This window comes from Amia ocellicauda, chromosome 22 (assembly GCF_036373705.1).
Source record: "Amia ocellicauda isolate fAmiCal2 chromosome 22, fAmiCal2.hap1, whole genome shotgun sequence".
Lineage (NCBI taxonomy): Eukaryota > Metazoa > Chordata > Actinopteri > Amiiformes > Amiidae > Amia > Amia ocellicauda.
The window spans coordinates 1,859,759-1,881,228 of NC_089871.1; the positions used below are offsets into that span (position 1 = coordinate 1,859,759).

The 21,470-nt window shown below is 41.2% G+C and overlaps 1 protein-coding gene across 1 annotated transcript in view; it reads right to left on the reverse strand.

Annotated features, from left to right (window-relative positions):
- lrrc75a (leucine rich repeat containing 75A) overlaps nucleotides 1–21,470 on the reverse strand; it is an 86,998-nt gene that overhangs the window by 21,855 nt on the left and 43,673 nt on the right. Inside the window, exon 3 of the mRNA XM_066695629.1 lies at nucleotides 19,819–19,931. Within this exon, the coding sequence (XP_066551726.1) occupies nucleotides 19,819–19,931 (113 nt within the window). The remainder of the gene's footprint in view (nucleotides 1–19,818; nucleotides 19,932–21,470) is intronic.

Here is a 21,470-nt window from a genome sequence, read left to right on the forward strand (position 1 = left end):
TTTAATCAAATTGATGCCTGCAAATAGGAGGCACCTTTTTACACTGAGAGTTTTGGAACAAGCCACCTGGCCGTGTAGTTGAAACCGACCCTCTGAAGTCCTGTAACGATAAAAAAAACATGACCGGATAAAATTGTGGAAGAGATTCGTTTTTTTGAGAAACTAAAGGAGCACGAGAGGCCAAATGCCCACCTCTCTTTTATGGTCTTAAGTTCTTATGTTCTTATGTTCTTATACGCATATGCTTTTGGACCCCAGCTGCTTCTCACCCACAGAGTACTAGTATTAAAATGTCAAAGTGTCTGAGCTTGTGAACGAACTCAGTGGAAGACACTACGGCTTAACATCAGAGCAAGAGTGCTGTGGTCTCAGGCACTGACAGAACTGTGTGGTATAACGCTAATAAGTGAGAAATAAAATGCAGTATCACACAACCTCATAACCCCTAAGCTCACACACTCAACACCCCCTATCCCTTATGGGACAGCCCCATAAGCACTGAAAAATAAAACACAAACAGGCCGATTCAAATCAGGGATATTGGCTGTTATGCAGATATTTCAGAGCATACCATTATTAAATGGCAATCACATACATCCGGGCCAGAGAGGTGAGATGCTTTGTGTTTCTGCCAGCATTTTCTACTGTGGATGTAGCTTTCGTCTTCATTTACTTTACCCAATCCTGGTCAGAAGTCCTTTAAAACACCTTGGAGGAGCGAGCAAGACAGATTAAACTGTAGAACGGTCACAGCTGGAGAATGGCGAAGTGTCACAGAATACCCTGGTGAACGAGACACGTTTACAATCGTACGTGGCTGAGGACAATACTACCGCCCCCACAGTCTGGAACTGCAGTCATGTGTCATTCTATGTCATCCCTTTAGAACAGGAACCGGGCCCCCGCCCCAGCCTCCTCTCGTTAATCAGTGTTGTTTGTTTCTTTCCAGGAATTAATAAATGCCCTGCCTGAGCACGAGAAACACCAATTAGGCTAATGCATTGCTGTTTAATTAAACATGCAGATTAGCCGTGCTCTGAGTTGGTGGAGCTGCTGTGTGCAGATAGTATCTGGTTGTGTCTTACAAAAGACTAGGATAGGCTTTTAAACTCTGTTTTCTGTGCAATGCAGGGGTGGGTTCCCTAGTTGGGCTACTGTGTTAAAAGGGCTCTGAATCGATGTCACAGGAAATACCTTTGCTTACTTGTCCGGACCCCCAAATGAGTGAATGCGATTGAAGTGCTTAGCATAACCCCCGCCTTCTGTAGGACAATTATAAACAATCATAATCGATGGACAGCCACAGTGAGCGAAGTTAGCAAAGCAACAGAAGAGCCTTGGGTTGGCAGAGGGAAAGCACGAACTCAGAGGAGCAAGGCCAACGATAGATGGGAATGGGACACATTTATGTATCCCCACATTTCCGACTAAATCAATTAAAGCAAGCTCTTGCAAACCAGGGAAAGCGGCAGGCTGTTTTGCAAGTGATTCAGCACCCGTCTCTCAAAACAAAACGGCGTGGGCAGGACTGTGTCGAAGCAGGAAAATACATATGAATGAGCTGCTGTATCTTCAAGCAGCTGCTGAGAAGGAAGGCAGCCGTTTAATGCAGTAGGAGGTTCCAAGACAAGCACAGAATGCAGAAGATTACCCTAATGCCAGTTTGCTGTGGAAAAGTTGTCTTAGGCTTTTCACACTTTTAACATGGTTTTACTGTGGCTTTACCTTTTTTTCACAGTGGTTTCCCATGGGTTGAACATGCTTTCACTGTGCTTTACTACACTGGACCATGGGAATACCATGCTATACCATGACCAAAAGGCATGTTTACAAATGAAGGCCATAATTTATTTGTGGTAAAGCTTAGGGAGGGCGTGTAAAGCCACTGTTAAACTTTGAATGTATTCAAGTTCACTTCAATACTTTAAATACAACATTGGTATCTCTCTCATCTGTGAAATATACAAGAAAAGCCTGTACAAAGTGCAAAAAACAAACCTATATTGCTTAAAGGGAAACCTCTTGAAGGTTCAGAGGAGAGTTCGGTAATTACTTTAAAACTCAAACTGGGGATAAAACTGACACCGAAACAGATAAACACAGAGACGGAGGGAATGAGATACAGCACATCACAATAGTACCACAGCCTCGTAACTAATCCTTTCCTGTTTGCCATTTGCCAGTTATTAATTTGCGCACAAAAACAAATTCTGCAAATGCAATGGCTTCATGACGAGGGTATAATTACGGCTACAACAACAACTGAATAAAAACATCCATTAGCAGATATTTATACACACAGCCAGCTTTCAATGCACAAACTTGCTTTACTCTTTATCCAAAGCTGCTCTCCATTTCTCATTTTTAAATGGCAGTGTGTGTGTGTGTGGGGGGGCTATTGTAAAATAAATCAATATTTTCTCAAGGTATTTCTTAGGAGAGTCTTGCATCTCAAAATTAATTGAAAGCTCTATATATCTTCCACACACAAACACACGCGTGCGGCGTAGTGTCCCGCTCCAAATGCTCTCAAACTTTGAAATGATTTACACCAAGCATTGAATGTGAAAGTCCTTTACACCAGGCTGGGCAACAGTGACCATAGGAATCGGTTTATGATATATTCCTTAAGATGAAATCCAGCACATGCCCTTCTGCTCAGTATGAAGACTGCAATCGGGGATAGACTGTGGAAGGGGCAGCTCATTAAAATTAAAATCAGATTCCAACCTAATGAAAAACCTGGGGTGAGCTGCATTAATGCACAACAGCAGGGCTCATCACAATAAAATCAATTCAGGCACTTCATGATTCAGTAGGTGTTAAGAACTATACCCAACAGTATTGGACTCTGTGAAGAGCTACGACAACCAATACTTTCGCTTAGTACAGCTTTATGAGAAAGACAGGCCCAGAAATCAGTTTGTAGTTAATATGCCGAGCTCCTGGAACACGATTCAGTGGTGCTATTAAAATGTCATGACAGAACAGAACCACAAACTACAGCACAAAAAGAAATGAAAGACAATTTTTCATAATAAATGAGTATCATTATGATATTTTCTCCCCCAAGTTTTCAAATGTGGAAACAGGCATTATTCAAAGCACTTTAGTTTCCCCTGTGCTACAATCAGAGTAGTACGGCAAGCCCATCGGGACAAAAACGATCAAGAGGTGTTCATATAAAAGTGTTCTTGCAATTCAGTATTACCCTTTTCATTTGGGCACTTAAAGTGCACAGTGTGGAAGGATTTAAATTGAAATTGTCTGGAAATTAAGGAACAGGAATTGTGACAATGTTGTTGAGCCATGAAATTGTGCACACATACACATAGCACCATGGGGGACAAAGGAGGCTCAGATACATGTACTCAGCTGCAGGAAACTGATCAGTGGACAAGAGGGTAAATGAGCTGTCATGTTTTGTATGGTTTCACTTGATTTTGTACCAAACTGCACTGTTCACTATACCTAAATCCATCAATTTTCAATAATTAATCCAGTACAGAATCACGGGGAGCCTGGCACAATATATAACTTAAAACCAGAATCATTATCTAGTAGGATTATCTCTGTGTGGAACCAAGTCATTATGGACCATAAAGTAGAAGGCATAGATAAAAGTACCGGGAATAGATAGAAGAGCATTACTGTCATGGTGCTGAGGGTAAGTACCTCTGCTCAAGGTGTTAGCCCTGCGAGCAATCAAGACACTCCCGCTTCTAAGAAAAACAGTGACAATTCCCGTAAGGGTACCAGACACTGAGTAATTGCATTACACCAAGAGCTTATGTTATGAATCATTCTAATCAATCAATCCATTTGTATTTAGTATAGAGCCCCAGCACAAAAGCTCATTGTATTAATACAAAGAAAAGTAAAGCATTAGGCACAGGGGAGAGAGAAATGAAAACTCTTACAGGAGGGCAGACTGGTAAAGGAGAAAATAAGTCTCCAGTGGTGACCTCCAAACAAGATTCCTTATTGATACTAAAGCTTTGCTAGAGCCACTCGATCCATCTGTTCCTTTTATATTTGCTTATTTTGAATTAATTTTTTTCTTCAAATTCCCTTTTCGTCTTTGTCTCCCAATTTCTTTTTGGGCTTGTTTTGTGTCTGTTTGCCTCTCTGTGTGGGGACAGACTCTCAGTCAGCAGTCTCTTGACCCCAGCGAGGACAAGAGGAAACTCTAAACTTACTGACACGAGGTGGCTGAACGCACTGCACAAACAGGCACACATATGAACACATACATGGACACGTACACACACACACTCAAATCAACTTCTCTGTAATGTAGTTATATATATAATTTTACAATATTACAACATCCCCTGGAGTCTTTGAATTTGTCTTGCCACAAAATTAGATTCACTTCACGGCAATGTTGCCACAACGTTCTTTGGATAACAGAATTACACTGGAACGTCTCACATCAGACTGTCACATTACCACCTCGACCAATTAACCACCCTTTCGAATAAATAAAATCAAAGATAATTCTGAAAATAAGCAAATAAATCCATCCACAGGGTGCAAAGCAGGGAACACCCTTCGCAGGGCAGCACTAACACAACACGCATACGATACGTCAAACTACACAGCATGTTTTTGGGATGCAGGAGGAAACCTGAGCACCTGGTGAAGACCATTGCGGTCACGGTGAGAACATACTAAACTTCTCACAGGCAGACAACCAAGAACAGAATAAAGGACAGCGCTAACTGCAGCCGTCACCCTTGAATACAAACACAAACACAAATAAATAAGATTGTGGGACTAGATTTGCATCAGTGCAGCATCTGCTCTGTCACGAAAGAAGAAATTGTGTTGTCTTAACAATTGAACAAAAATCCTCCAAAGACATGAAAAGGGAACAATTATTTTAATTTGGCCTGCTAGAGAAAAATACATCTTTCCAACAGAAAACCACTAAGGACTTCATTAAGAGTTAGGAAGCCATCGAATGTAACTTTCATAGCCACTGTTTGTTTTGTCTGCATTTAAGAAGTTTTGCTCAGAGTATACACGATTCGGGAATTGATCTTGTCGCAGCTATGTGTGCTTGCTATTAAACTAAAACAATTCCCAGTGTTTAAAGACGGTAATGTGTTTTATTTCTATCCAGTAACATCTTTGTGCGCTTGTTAAGATGGCTTTACTAGAGATGCTGGCATAGATATATCCAACTAATTTGCATATCCACGGTTGGTGCCCAGCAATAAAAAAAAAATCAAAATCAAAATCAAACAAAGCTTTGCAGAAATGATCGGAGGGAACTTGTCTTGAGAAGGGTTTCCTAATTTAAGACTCTTTTTTTAAGACTTCTATTTTTAGCTTTTTCAGCTTTTTCTCTGCATGAGAAAACATTCTGGATGGAGAATATTGGTATCTGAAGTAGAAACATTGGATGGGTTAGGTCACTAGGACGTTTCTCGCCCCAGTGAGCCGATGTGCGTCAGCCCTTGCTATGAGGCGGCTATGTTGATTGAGTGGAAGAGTTCAGTTCAGAGTTCAGCCATTATGACATCAGCCCCGTGATTAATTTCCGCCATATTGACTTTATTCCTCTTCTGTAGTGCTGTGACAATTCTTTATGCATCCAATTTAATGTAAATATATGAGCACACCTATGGCTAATGACGCCTGGTCACCGACTGCAAAAATGACATGGAAAAGACACGCATGCTTGGAAAAAACAAGGAGAGAGAGACAAATGCGCCATCATCTTCGGAGTGAAGATGTTAAAATGGCAACTGGCCGGACTCATTGTAAAGTGAAGAACAGGAGGGACATTTACTTCTGATCTATTAAGCAATTGTTGTTTTGTTGTGGTCAATTTAGCACTGACATAATTTGGATCCAACAACTGAATAGCCTTCAGCTTCGAAGTACTTGATTTATCTAAATTGATTAACAGAATAATATCTGGTGTTCCTATTCTTTAGAAATGGGTGATTTATGATGTATACCTTAGATGGAACTGACCAAATCCAAGACCTGTGTTGGTCACTTGTGGCTTTACATATTTTTCTTCATTGTTTCTAGTATTTTTCATTCCATTTTCACACCTGCAACTGGGCCATCTGTAAGAAAACTTTCTAGAGATTGATGTGCTTGCAGGAGAAATGCTTTAAATTTAATTTCACCTTTCTTTACTTATGTTGTTCATTCCAACAGGAGCCCATAAGGAAAGAAATCTACAGATCTGTGTTTTCCGGGGGGTCATTTAACTGTACAAATTTAGGATGAAGATATTCTGGATTGGAATTACAGGATTAGAGACTCTCATGCAATATTTGAGTTATTGTATTTTTCTTTAATACAAAAAGGCTTATCTTGGTTATGTTGACTTTCACCAAACACATCCAATTCCCTTCCATTCAGTGTCTGTAAATGATGACATTAAAGAGGATTTATTTCTTCTTTTCTGATGTATGACTCTGGCACTGATGCTAGTGCTTCCTTTAAAGCCCCAAAAGCAATTCAGGGCAGGAAATTGCCCCATTAAATCAAGCATGGAGCCTCCCTCCCACCCTGGCGATGATTGCTAAACTGTAATCCTGGTTTTATTGCGATTGTTGTATTTTTTCATATCTTATTCTTTTCTTTCTGGGATCGATGCGCAGATGATATCAGAGGCTCAATTCAGATGGGATGAGCTCATGTCTTAGAAGCAGACGAGGGCTGTATTTACCATAGGCGGTGCTGGGCTGGGCGGCTGCTCTGTCTATAATGGAAGGAGATGGAGCTGTACAGAACAATGGAAAAATAAAACTGTTTATAGCATGTATTTTGATTCATAACACTGGCGTCCCATTTGGTCACATGAACAACAACTTGGGCAGAAGCAATTCTTGCAACCACTATTACTGTTACACTCTTTCATCTATGTTGTAATACTTGACACAGTCTGGCATGTTAATAAAAACATGGACTGCTTCTAAAGAAAGGGGGCAATTAACTATACTGAGATCAGGCAGGTCCCCACCCCCGGAATGGTGCCACAGATCTGACTGACTGAACTACTAAGCCTTTGTCAGAAAAGAAATGGACACAAAACACTTTGGCTGTCGAGTTTGTCATCCAAACCACATGCATTGACCTGCTCCCAAATTCAATACTTGGGCTTTAGCGCTGTCAGACTTACATAATTGGTGCAAAAGCGGGCCATCACATGTCTCTGCAGAGCGAGATTTCACTCTGCGGATCACGTCTTTGAAGGCCCTTGCTTAGTTGGGTGGGAAAGCTGTCTGATGTCCAGTACAAGCCTGTTGGCCCTTGTCGCTCCTTGCTGTCAGCTATTATCACACAAAAGCATGACTTCTGTGAATTACAGTCAACAGTGCATGGTGAGTACAGAACAAACACGGACACTTTTATCTGTGCGCTGTGCAGTGAAATTACAATCATATGCATACTTTTATCTCCATAGCTTTCCTTTAATTAGATTATAAAACAAAGTCATGTGAACCCAGAGGCCACACACTGAAGTACTCCAATTTAGATGAAAGTCTACATCTAGTTACATAACAAATGTGGCGATTGTAGATTTTTTTATATATATATATATATATATATATATATATATACAATTTTTTTATACAGTGTACCCTTTATGTCTTTTTACATTTGATTCTATGTTCTCTATGTGTTTGTTTATTTATATATTTATATATTTCAGCTAATGGCCCATATTAATTTTGGCCAACCCAACAGTCAATTTGTACATCACCACCCAGTTGCCATTTTTGCCAACCAATATTTACTACCCCAGGGTGGATCACATGTATAAACATTATGGGTGGGCTTAGGGGTCAAGGTTTGGGATAGGGTTAGACTAGGGGCCAGATTAAATCAAAACTTTGACCCACCCGTTAATAGCAAACTACAAACCTGTACATCATAGTGGTTAAATTTATGATTAGAAGAAAGTGGCATCTTATTAAAGTATTAAAGTCGCAACTGAGTACAGTTCTATAGTTTCAATTAGCGGGTGGGTCAAAGTTTGGGCTTATTCATGTGATTGACAGCAGAGCTGAGAAGAAGTGCAGGAGGAATTCAGATTTTCCTGCTGTTATTTATACATTAATTTGTCAAGAAATTCACTGTTATTTATTAATTATATATATATATACACACAGCCCACTCCAAGTTCAGAAATCAATGTTAAGTGGTCTCTTAATCTTTTCCAGAGCTGTATATATGTAAATGTATACATAAATATACTGGTGCCAATTTAGAGCATTGTGCATGAACCTGGGAGAAGAAAAATCGAATCCAGTGTCCATCAGAATTGTCGTCTTTAATTTTGTTATTGTTCAATTAAGAGGAAATGTAATTGGGATGTGTAACTAAAGCACCATTACTCTGGCTTCTATGTCTAGCAAATTGATCATAGGGGACCTTATCTGTATTTGGAAGAATTCAGTCAACCTTCAAGGCTGGATCCAATTGATTGAAATAAGGTTTTCCTTCACACACAAGCAAATAGTACAGGAAACCCACCACTATAGGTGTCCAGGCCTGGTCTTTGCCCCTCACCACTTGAAGAATGCTGCATCAAATGTCTTTTATTAATTATTTTACAGGGCTAAATGGTTGCGTCTATTTGATCCTCTAGAATTATATATTTGCCCTTCAGAAGGCAGGTTTCTGCCCAGCACTCCATTCACAAGCCAAGGTATTTCCTGTGATTTAGATTTATATGGACTCTTTTAACGCAGTAGCGTGTGGAGAGTGCATGTGTGTCGACTGGGGAACCCACTTATTTTTCTGTCTTAGCTCAGCACTGCAACAGCTGGAGTTTATAAGCCTCATATGCATTTTAACAGGAGTTTCCTATATTTAAAATAAAACTACTCTCAAAAGATTCGCAGTACTGTGCCAGTGTGCAACATTTACTTGTTCTTAGCACTGGATGTGAATTTGTTCTGTTTGGTGGCAACTCTGCTTACACATGATGAGCAACACCTATAGTCCACTGAACTACTTTACGCTACAGTGAGCTCTGAGCTTTCTGAGAGATGTATCGGGCACTGGGAGGACGGGAGAATCTGGGTCTGCTTTCCGCAAGGTGTGAAGAGGAAGAAACTCGTTTGTAAGTTTCTGTTGAGGGTGATACATTCTTGATGTGCAAATGTTTCAGGAAGAAACGTATTAAGGAGCAGCCACCCACTCTTTCCACACTGAGATCATTCATTTATAAAAATCCATCGCACTCCATTGCAAGAAAAACTACTTTGTAACATAGCAAAACCAGCCGTGTGCTGTTGTGCAGCTGTTGAAACCAGGACAAGGAGATAAAGGTTTAACCCGGTGGTGGATTTACAGCATACATGTGTGCAAGATAAATAGTGACAAAAGTATGATTCGTTTCCTTGTGTGTAGTATGTGTGTGTGTATGTGTGTGAGTGTGTGATCTGTTTCTATCAGAAAGACAGGTGTTTTTGTGTCCTCCTCCCCGTATCCTCCCAATCTTTAAATTAATATTTCCCTGCTGCAGCTAAAGCAAACCCCCTTTCGTTACGGGTCACGGGAGCAATGATTAAGACAGTGTTCTGGATAATCGAATGTATTTGCCAATTAGGCTCCATTAAGAGAGACAGACAGATGGGGTGGGGGAGAGAGAGATTGAGAGAGAGAGAGAGAGAGAGAGAGAGAGAGAGAGGGGGGGGGGGGGAAATAGAGCAAAAGTCTGTAATTTGTGATTAGCAACGTAGGGCAACATTTTGACTTGGTCTGGGCCTACGTGTTATTTTTGTTATTCCATAAAAGACAAATGTATGATAACACTGAGAGGCTTTTTAATATGTCCAGAATGTCTGAAGAATAATATTGAAGTTTGGGGCAAATTTTGTCACACACACACACACACACACACACACACGCACACACAAAAATGAGGAAATTGATCATTCAGGCAAGGTACTCGTGTTTTACGAATTATAGAGGAGTTGTAGGGCGGAGGGAGACATTAGTCATCCAGTCGATCAGCAGAGTAGTACATCATGCTGAGCCCCAGTCACTTCACATTTTGCCTCCACACATTTGAACAGAACTGTATATGATAAGGACACTTCTCACAAACTGCCATTTGAAAAAGACTGGAGACTTAAAACATTTTCTATACTGCTTTTCTGCCCCTGACATTTGCATGTTGCAACAAGACCGTCAGCTATTGAAAATGACCAAACAAATACATTGGGATCACCAACTGCTGTCCTGGTTTCAGACTGTTCTAATGTTCTTATGTAACCTCACCAGGGAATGCAGGAGATTAACACGCATCCCAGCTGAAACATGTGGAGGGGAGGTGATAAAAGGGACAATGTCAAGTGTCTGGTGAGGAGGGCTTACTCGTAACCAAAGGTTCAGTGAAAGTCAATAAAGGATTTCAGTTCATGTAGAACATATTGCTGTTGCTCTGAAGAAGCTCAAGCCTGTATCTACAGCTCTATTTTCACTTCACTTCAGCACCTGGGCAGATGTTTCCATTTTTTGCTGAGCACGACTTTGCAATTTTAGCTCTGTAATGAAGTAGTAAATAGGCTGGGTAGCAAGGGAAATCTATTTTTGTGTATTTTTCTTTCCTGTCTTTTTATCGTATCATCATATTTTTGTTCAGCTTGGCGGGTTAGGTGATCTGAACAACGTGAAGATGCCAGTTTAAATCTGGGGCATGCCATGCTTTCAATACTGACAAGGGACTACGAAGGACCGATATGCAGCCCAGTGAAACAAATGAACATGATTATATTTTGTAAGTCGCCCTGGATAAGGGCGTCTGCTAAGAAATAAATAATAATAATAATAATAATAATGAAACAAACAACGGATTTGAATGGTTCTTCGGACATGCAAAAACACACCAAATTACCCTTAGTAGGGGTGGGCAGTGCTTGTGGCAAATTGACACACTGTATACTGCTGTTTGGAGACACAAAAAGACTCTGGAAGACCCATATCCAGGAAACCACTGTTAAATTATGGGACAGCCATTGCAAAACCATGTTAGCAGTATACAAATCCAGTAAACAAAGTGTTGCAAGGGCTCCCTACTTGTGCTTCACTCCCAGTAGTGCAAGTCTCTGAATTTGCTGTTCCTGTCAAGGGCCACTAATATCTCCTACTTCAAGGGCTCTACCTTGTACTTCAAAGGGTTTCACTGACATAAGAGGAATGAAAAGCAGCAGATGTAAACAGTGTGACTGAAGAGAAGGACGGGGAGAAATGCAAAGCAGGGAGCAGCGAATAAAGGAGACTCAGACTTCAAAATAAATAAATAAATAAATAAATACATATACACGGTCTCCCTGGCATTTATGAGACCACCTCAGGCTCTCTTCATTAGTTTTCTACTGCGTCAACACCTTCTACCGGGAGCGTTTGCTGCTTGTTGCTGTGCCTTTGTGCAGCTGGTGCCTGTTCATACTCCGATCAGTTTTATTTTCATATTTCTTTCATTTGGAATGCACACCAATTGGGTAAGACTGGTGTAAAGTGCCTGATGGGAGAACAGTTGGTGTCCTGCAGTCCAGACAGCGCTGGCTCTTGTCTGGGCTGTGTCAGAGCCCACTGTGACCGGGATCCCCCCATGGGGCTGGTGGAGTGCTGTCAGGGCTGGGTGGTCTGGAGTCAAACCAGATTAAACAATGGTAGTTGGTCCATTCATGAACAAACACCTTGTATGGTAGCTGACACAGACGATCCCTGTCTTTGACCTCCCGAGAAATGTATGGGCATCTTTAAACAGACGCAGGGCACAAGCTGAGCTGTGAGGTAAGCACCCGAGCCGGTGTGCCATCATGCCACCTGAGGCTTGAACATCTTGGTGTGAATTTAGAGTTGCTGCTTTATCACCAGCCATAAGAGAGAAGTAGTATTCAGTTAATGCTTGGTGTCATTTTGCTCCTGGTTTAACAGTGACTGTAAACACTGCGACTCTCTTAGACCAGAGTTGGAAAGAGCACCCAGAATTGCATTTGACTTTTATCTATAGGATAGCGTCTGATCTGTTTTCGATCAAATGTTTTTAAAGCAGATGAGACAAAACTCCTATGAGGGAAAGTATAAATCGAGAGACTGAAAAGGGGGAATAAACTGAGTATTTAGGAGTATGTCTTTGCAAACCCAGCAATCTTTGTTAGAATAACCTTGAAAACCTGTATCTTACTTCCTGAAAATCAGAGGAAAATACATTTGACAGTTGCATGCATTCTCCTTGTATTTCCACTACTGAAACCTGGAACATAGTTCTGGGGGGGGAGAGATAATTTAATTATTAAAAAGAAGAGGAGCTTTCCATATAAGACTACCAGTCACAAATGTCTAAATGTAAGAAGTAGATAAACACAGATCTTAGCGATAAAAGGTTAAATAAATTAATCAATACAAATCATTAGTTATAGAGGGAATAAGTACCCAAACTGTTAATGCATATGCAGGAAGATGGGGGGGTGCTAGGTCAGTCAAACTGCGATTATATCATTAGGAAGGAATGTTAAGGCTTAATGATGTTATGTAGAGGGCTCTGCCAGGTTTATCGGAGGCCCTGTTTTCTATCAGGCTCGCTCGGCTCTGACCTCTGTCTCTAGCATGATGGTAAATATAGTTAAAGAGCAGACAGCGCCAAGAGCTTTCTATCGTTCAGCTCGGCCAACCTAGGCTAGGACAGGCATCAGTGGCACTCAGCCAAGGAGCAAAACAGACCCCAGAGCCACAGTGCATGCAGAAACACTACAACACCCGAGAAGATTTCAGACAACGAGAGGAAGGGGGCGGGCAGTAGTCACAGGCAAGGATTTCTGTCTGGCACCTTGCAGTCCAACTGTGTGCTGACAGAGAGAGAGAGGGGGAGAGAGAGGGAGAGAGAGAGAGAGAGAGAAAGTTGGCTCCCACTGCTATAATCTGTTTACCCTTATATTTGCCACAAGATTCGCCTTATCGTCAAATGCAGGGTGGTTAGAAAGCCAGTAGGCCTGTGTGCATGTGGTGAATAAAGGGCACTGACTCAGCGGTGCAATGAAATTGACTAAACACGCCTATGGGACCACAGGGAATACACCATATGATGTCATAATGGCCTCTTGAACACGGAGCAGCTGTGTCCCGTGTTTTTCAATGCACGCAAGCTGTCAGGGACACAACCGGTACACACAATGAGCCTCCGACTGGTGTGGAGTTAGAAGGAGGTCTTGCGAGAAGGAAGAATATAGTTGTCATTTCCTAGCTTTTACAGTCTAAAAAATACCTTGGTGTGTTAAAAATAAATAAATTGTATGTGTTCCTGGTAGATACAAACACTTAATTCACAGACCCAGTCCTTTAAAATAAGATTACACAGCCAGATCATTCAGAAAGTGCTATTCCTAAAATGAGACAAATAAACTTGCCAAGATTGTGTCTTTTACAGTACATACAGCATTTGTATAGAACACTCCCACATCTACCACAGCTCTGACAATGCCAGTCAACTCCAATTAAGGTAAAACAGTATAACAGGGTTTCCCAGTCCAGGTCCCAGGGGAATCTCTTATGTCTTCCGGGCTTCTTTCCAACCAAAATCATCATCATCATATTATTATTATTATTATAAGTGCTTTACTGAACTATTTTCTTAATTAGCTGATATTTAATCCTTGAGTTTCACAAACAATATCTGCTTTGGCTGTGTTTGCCAAGCCATTGAGTAATAATGTTCAATCTGTCCTCAGGACGGACTGCAGTAGTCCTGAGCTGACCACAAAACTCCTAACATCAAAGACTGAAAATGAAACTGCCTGTACTCTGAACTGCACATGCTTTCACTTATAAGGGTGGGGTAGATAGTCCAAATACAGGACAACCACCTACAGAAATATAAACATAATCACCTCAGCAACGTCCTGTCTCAAGTGGAGTCACACACCCTGCACAGAAACAATGGGAAGCAATACAAATCTTTGTCTCCTTTTGAAGTACAGTACCCCCCTGTTTGGTAAAACGAAAGAGATCCTCAGGTTAGCAGTCACAAACCTTGAGTGATCAATCATCCCATATGGAACAAATATACAGATGTAATAATCCGGTTTCTTTTATAGGTTGAAAATATTTTGTAGAAATTAACCTGCCTGTATATTCTCAACATAAGAGTTACAGACTAAAACATATTTATGTTTATAAATATATGTTTATATTTAAATAGGCATGGGAGGTCACCCTGACGAAGGAGACCTAAGGATAAGATCTATTCAATAAGCAACAAGGCTACTGGCTTCTTATCAGATATGCATTTTGTAATGATGGCATATGAAGGTTTTCTAGCTGGCAGATGCATTTTCATGTAAAGCATATCCATAGGCCACAATTAAAACCAAAAAAGACACAGTCCGATTAATAAGATCAGACAAAAGGATGGCATTTTTTTCTGTGCTAATAACCACTCGAAACAGACAAACAAAAGCAATGTGTTTTTGTTTTTGTAAATGGCTTTGATCTTCCGAAAGCCTTTTCTATCGAGCGGTTATGCATTCATGTGCGTATTTATGTAAACAAGGATCTGCTATTGATCTATTTATCCATTATTTATTTTATGCTGTGTGCAAGTAGGAGGGAGGTATTAAATATCCGTTTGTGAAAGTTAAGATGCATATAAAGAGTGCATTAATGAAACTGACAACAAATGGCAACAACATGACAAACTGACAGCAGGCAACAGAATTACGAGAAATGTGGCAACTGCAATCTCATTGGGGGAATCGGACTGTCGTGTTGTTGTTTGATATCACAGCAACAGTATCAATTTAGCCAGAGGTTAACACCCTTTTTATTTTTTTATTGGGGGGGAAGTTAAAAACCTATGCGGGTATCTTAACAAATGTATTATCCGGCCCAGGCAGAAGCCCAAATCACATCCCCACTTGTGAGGCTTGCGAGTCTGTGCCTCTATCTCCCCCTGCTTGAGTAGTGGGCCTCCCGCGGTCTCCACACACTGCTCTGTGCCTGACATCAGTATAAGTGTGGGTGGATCAGATATGTTTATTAGCTAATGTCTTTAATAAGCATGCTATTGTCAGGCTCTCCCACTGCAGTCAACTTGTTGTCCAAAGACACAAACAGCTGTCTGGAAACAGAGTTACTCACAGCAGGTGGAGGCCTGATAAGACCAGACACAAGTCAGACAAACTGGCAGATTTCAACTCTATTTCAGAACTTCAGGAATTAAGAGTGAAACGCAGAAATATCCTGCTGCCATTCACACACTTAACTCTCTTTCCCTATGATGCCACCACTTTTTTGGTGCATTGTTGTTTATCAAACTAGCCTCTCGGGGGATTGAATTTGGCCAATTCAAGTCGTCCTTTTAACCAATGCATTTCTAGGGTTCTCGGGTGAAATTAAATAGAATTTAGAATTTAAAGTGTAGAATTGAGAACAAGGGCAGTGATGTTCAGACTGTACAATGCACTAGTTAGAGCTCATCTGGATACTGTGGACAGTTCTGGGCTCCACACTTCAAGAAAGATATCGCTGCTCTAGAGGCAGTTCAGAGGAGAGCAACCAGACTTATTCCAGGTCTGAAGGGAATGTCCTGCTGAGAGACTGAGGAACTGAACCTTTTCACCCTGGAACAGAGGAGACTACGTGGGGACTTGATCCAAGTCTTCAAAATCATGAAGGGCATCGACCACATCAAACCAGAGGAGCTTTTCCAGATCAGCAGGGACACACGCACCCGGGGACACAAATGGAAATTGGGCTTCAAGGCATTCAGGACAGAAAACAGGAGACACTTCTTCACACAGAGAGGCGTCACAATCTGAACAAACTCCCCAGCGATGTGGCTGAAGAGACAATTTGGGAACATTCAAAAACTGGATAGGATCCTTGATCACTTAGTTATTAATGGACACCAAACGAGCACGATGGGGCGAATGGGCTCCTCTTGTTTGTAAACTTTCTTATGTTCTTATGAATGCTGAAAGAGCTGAGGCCGAAATACAGAGACTCCAAAAACAACGGGAAATTGCTGCTTTAGAGAAACGCGTGTTCCGTTGCTGGGAGTGCGTAATTAATTTGTGTCTGCAATAACAAGTCATGTAGGAGCAAAACACTCAGGTCATATTAAACATTTCCTGTGTTTTTTCATTTCCTGTTGGTAACAGCAGAGACAAACATGAAAGTTATAATAATAATAATAGTAATGATAATAATAGACATCATCACCACAATCAGAAGATGCAGCCATCTACTTTTTAGAGGTATAACCTTTTACATTATTTGTTAAGAAAACCCAATGTTTAATGTAACAAAATGTTTTTAGACTTGATTCAACATCAAATTAATTCACTTCTACAATTAAGGAGATCTTGTACCTAAGCGCTGTGCTGTAATTGATTAGAGAAGGGCTGGAATCTGACTACCCCTGCAGTCGAAGTTAATAACACACAACCAGATCTCCACAGGCAAGTAGTCAGCCGTTCAGATTGCATTTGACAGCAGAAATTTAAAATGATTGATCATCTAATCACTTCCAATAAAAAAAGAAAGAAAAAACATGGATTGCAATGTGTATCAGCTTTCATGGCTAATCCAATGTTGCCATCGTGTTTGTCTCAATTTAAATAGAATAAACAAATAAAAAACACAGATTAATATCTTTGATGTTTGATTAGACTCCTCTGGTGTGTCAGTGAAGATTTGGACAATAAATCTCACCGGGGTCAGAGTTTCCAGTTCAGTGGTCCTTTAGTGGTCACACTTAAATCGCCAATTTATAGACTGCGAATAATTCTGACTCATTAAGCAGAGTTTCCGGTAAATCTGTAAACCTTTTGGAACAAACACCTGAAGATCACAAAGACCCACACAGGTCAAGGAAGGTACAGTGAGGGGAAAAAAGTATTTTGTACGTTTGCCCACTGACAAAGAAATGATCAGTCTATAATTTTAATGGTAGGTGTATTTTAACAGTGAGAGACAGAATAACAACAAAGAAATCCAGAAAAACGCATTTCAAAAAAGTTATACATTGATTTGCATGTTAATGAGGGAAATAAGTATTTGACCCCTTCGACTTAGTACTTGGTGGCAAAACCCTTGTTGGCGATCACAGAGGTCAGACGTTTCTTGTAGTTGGCCACCAGGTTTGCACACATCTCAGGAGGGATTTTGTCCCACTCCTCTTTGCAGATCCTCTCCAAGTCATTAAGGTTTCGAGGCTGACGTTTGGCAACTCGAACCTTCAGCTCCCTCCACAGATTTTCTATGGGATTAAGGTCTGGAGACTGGCTAGGCCACTCCAGGACCTTAATGTGCTTCTTCTTGAGCCACTCCTTTGTTGCCTTGGCTGTGTGTTTTGGGTCATTGTCATGCTGGAATACCCATCCACGACCCATTTTCAATGCCCTGGCTGAGGGAAGGAGGTTCTCACCCAAGATTGATGCTAAAGAGCTCGATTTTGGTCTCATCTGACCACAACACTTTCACCCAGTTCTCCTCTGAATCATTCAGATGTTCATTGGCAAACTTCAGACGGGCCTTCTTGTGCTTTCTTGAGCAGGGGGACCTTGCGGGCGCTGCAGGATTTCAGTCCTTCACGGCGTAGTGTGTTACCAATTGTTTTCTTGGTGACTATGGCCCCAGCTGCCTTGAGATCATTAACAAGATCCTCCCGTGTAGTTCTGGGCTGATTCCTCACCGTTCTCATGATCATTGAAACTCCATGAGGTGAGATCTTGCATGGAGCCCCAGACCGAGGGAGACTGACAGTTATTTTGTGTTTCTTCCATTTGCAAATAATCGCACCAACTGTTGTCACCTTCTCACCAAGCTGCTTGGCGATGGTCTTGTAGCCCATTCCAGCCTTGTGTAGGTCTACAATCTTGTCCCTGACATCCTTGGACAGCTCTTTGGTCTTGGCCATGGTGGAGCGTTTGGAATCTGATTTGATTGTTTGCTTCTGTGGACAGGTGTCTTTTATACAGGTAACGAGCTGAGATTAGGAGCACTCCCTTTAAGAGAGTCTCAGCTCGTTACCTGTATAAAAGACACCTGGGAGCCAGAAATCTTGCTGATTGATAGGGGATCAAATACTTATTTCCCTCATTAACATGCAAATCAATTTATAACTTTTTTGAAATGCGTTTTTCTGGATTTTGTTGTTGTTATTCTGTCTCTCACTGTTAAAATACACCTACCATTAAAATTATAAACTGATCATTTCTGTGTCAGTGGGCAAACATATAAAATCAGCAGGGGATCAAATACTTTTTTCCCTCACTGTACATGTCTCAGATTCTACAAACTGCCCGCAATATGTATAGATCCCATTGATAACAGCCACTACAAAATAATTTTCACCACAAAATCAAAATCACCACAAAACCTTTCCCAGGCCTAAGACTTCACTTAAAATGTTATGCTGCACAGTAACCCATCTGCTTTGCAAAACCCATTCAACTTTGAAATCGAATTTACTTTTCAATGAGAAACAGCAGCTTGTCTTGATGTTGAATTCTGACAGGTACTTGTTTGAGATAAAAGAGAAGAGGATTTTTTCTTTCTTGCACTGATCATTTGATCGACTCTATTGTGGGATTCCTTTTCATGCCCGATGGCACACAAATGAGTCCAGGCACATGGGTTGGCAAACACTGTAGCAGAAGATCAACAAGTTGTAAAGCAGTTCATAGCGAAGATGTGTTGAAACGGTATGAAAGACGAAAACATGGTTGAGGAAAAGGCGTCAAAACAGAGGTGTTCTTTGATCAATAATTGACCATTAACAGTAAAGACATCGAAATGCAAGGTTGGCAGCTCCAACCTATTTCCTTCTGATCCATGTCGTAGGTGGGGATTGGGTGCTGGCTATCTATAGCACTTCATTGTTAAAGAGGAAAAAAAAAGTGTATTTCCTTTAATATGGCACCACCTCCAGTCTTATCTCATCCTAAACCTGAATATTAAGAAGGCTGTGCCTGGACAGGGCTGGTGATAATGTTAACCCTTGATGACTGAATCTGAAGTGGCAACAGGTTGTTAGATTAATACATAATGTAGGTTATGACCGGTCAGACGTCAGCTTTATAACAAATATTTTCTCATCGTTATTAAAGTTTGGTGGATTATTATTCCTCTTTGATGCATCCACACACCTCCTGAATGACCTGCCAGCCAACGTTAGAGATCTCTTCTATCTCAGCCTTTAAGTCCAGGCTGAAGACTTATTTCTTTAGTCCATCACTCACTTCATAGTCCTTACTTCCTGTCGCTGATATTTCGTCGCACATTAACGTAGGTTATCTTTTCCACTACTCCAATTCCTTTGTCTGGGTACCCTTTGTATTAATAACTCAAGCTTGTGTTGATTTCAATGTGTAAAGCGCTCTGTGGCAACTCTTGCTCAGCAAAAATAAAAATTGATAAAGATTGATGTCTATTCCACACTCAAATTGACGTTGTTTCTGTTTGTTAGACTGTGGAGCAGCTGAGCTGAGCGAAAGTTTTGGCAGTTTCAGCTATCTGTCCGCTCTCAACAAATAATCAGACTAAACAGGAATTTGCTCTCAACACGTTTTAACCTTCACACCAAGAAATACGCAAAGCCACAGATGGCTTACTGTGTGTTACCGGAATTGAAAGGCACTAAAAATAAATGCCTGATTTGTCATCAGATCTCCTTGATTTCCATGAGAAACAGACATGGATTAATCACCCCAATTACAAAAAGGTCAAGACTGGTAGGGACAGCAGAAATAAAGGTCTGAAAGTACCATGCGCGCCGTCGTTATTTTCAGCAGTGCCTTGGGAGACAGAGGCCTACTGTTCGGCACTCACCAGGCCTGGGGTTTGCGTTTCATCAGTCCCTGCCGTCTCCACTGTGAATGTGGGCTCAGGTGGTAGGTGAGCTGCCGGCACACTTTCTCCATGGCACCCAGAGCATCTCCATCCTGAGAGACGAGGAGACACAGGGAGACGAGGAGACACAGGGAGACGAGGAGACACAGGGAGACAAAGGGACACACCAGAGAGACAGGAAGACACGGAGACACAAAAAAGAGCATTTTTAGGTGCTGAGTGTTTTGCAAAACAGGAAAGGTTTTGTCTTATTTCCCCCAAAACCATATTTCTTCCAAAAATAATACCGGCTTTTACTAAGGTTATGTACGCACAGATTTTTTACCCTGCAATTCGCTTTATTTACACATATGTCACAATGTTGTATCCAAACTGAATAATTTAGGAATCTGCCCAAGCTTTAAGTACATACCATGTCAGAATACAAAACTGCTCAGGAATATTTAATGACTCTGTCTGTTCCTCTGACAGTTTCCAATGTAAAGCGCACTCACTCTCTCTCTCTCTCATCTTCCTTTGTCATGTGAAGCTCAGGCCTGTTGTATTATTAACAGTGGCTCTTCCTGTTCAATCCATCAACACCCCCCTGCTTTTCTGTTCCGCACTCAGATCCACGCTGTGTCTGTTTATCAGGCTGAGGTGACCTAGGATTTCGGCAGTTTCCGCTATCTGTCTGCTCATAGCAAACTATCAGCCTTCTCCCAACCCCCCCCGCCCCCAACCTTCCTCCCTGTCTCAGGAAAGGAGAGCAACACACAGCTTGTGCCCGCCTCTCCCTGAGGAAGTTCAACTTTGATCAGAGTGCTGCGGGGGTAGACAACAGCAATTTCCTGTTACTTACACTTCAAATATAATCAGAGACTGACCAGCGGCAGCTTAACATTTATCGATCCTGGGAAACAAAGCGTACGTGCTCTCTGCCCTGATCATTGCATTAGTCAGCAATGGAGCTACCAGCTTTTCCTGCAATCCAAATCACTATATTTACTTTATACAGGAGTGTAACCTCTCTCTAGAGCTTTACGTCTTTTAAATTGTACTTAAAACATCCCATATTTATACAGTGACATTGTATCTCAGGTTGCACTGGCTGCCACCCAGGTAAGATTCATGTAAGAGAGTTAATGAAGCGTAAGGCACCTTCCACCATAAGAATCACCTGCAAGCATTAAGGGAAACCAATGCCTATAATTTGAAATACAGACACCACCATCCGGATAATAAAGCCCTTTAAGACAAGAGACTTTCTCAATAAGGCAACAACATCAGCACCGATCTGCACATGTAACTAGATGGAAGGTAATAAAGAGGGTTTTACTTTATTCTGTCTGTAATTTTGGCTACATTGGCTGAACCACTGAAGGAACGATATTTGTAGATCTGTAACCAGATTGCACACAGACAGTCATAAATGAGCCACAACAAATACATTACACTACTATTATTTACTGTTTTATGATTAATATATTAGCAGACTTAAAAAGTGCTCAAGATCCAGCCCTGCCGGTGTCTTAATTAATGATTGATTGGACTATTGTATTGCACTAGTATTGATGGAAGTATTGAGTGAGGAGGAAGCGAAAACTCAGAGAGGTTCCCTGCTGCACAGGTGACGCCGTTTAAAAATAAAT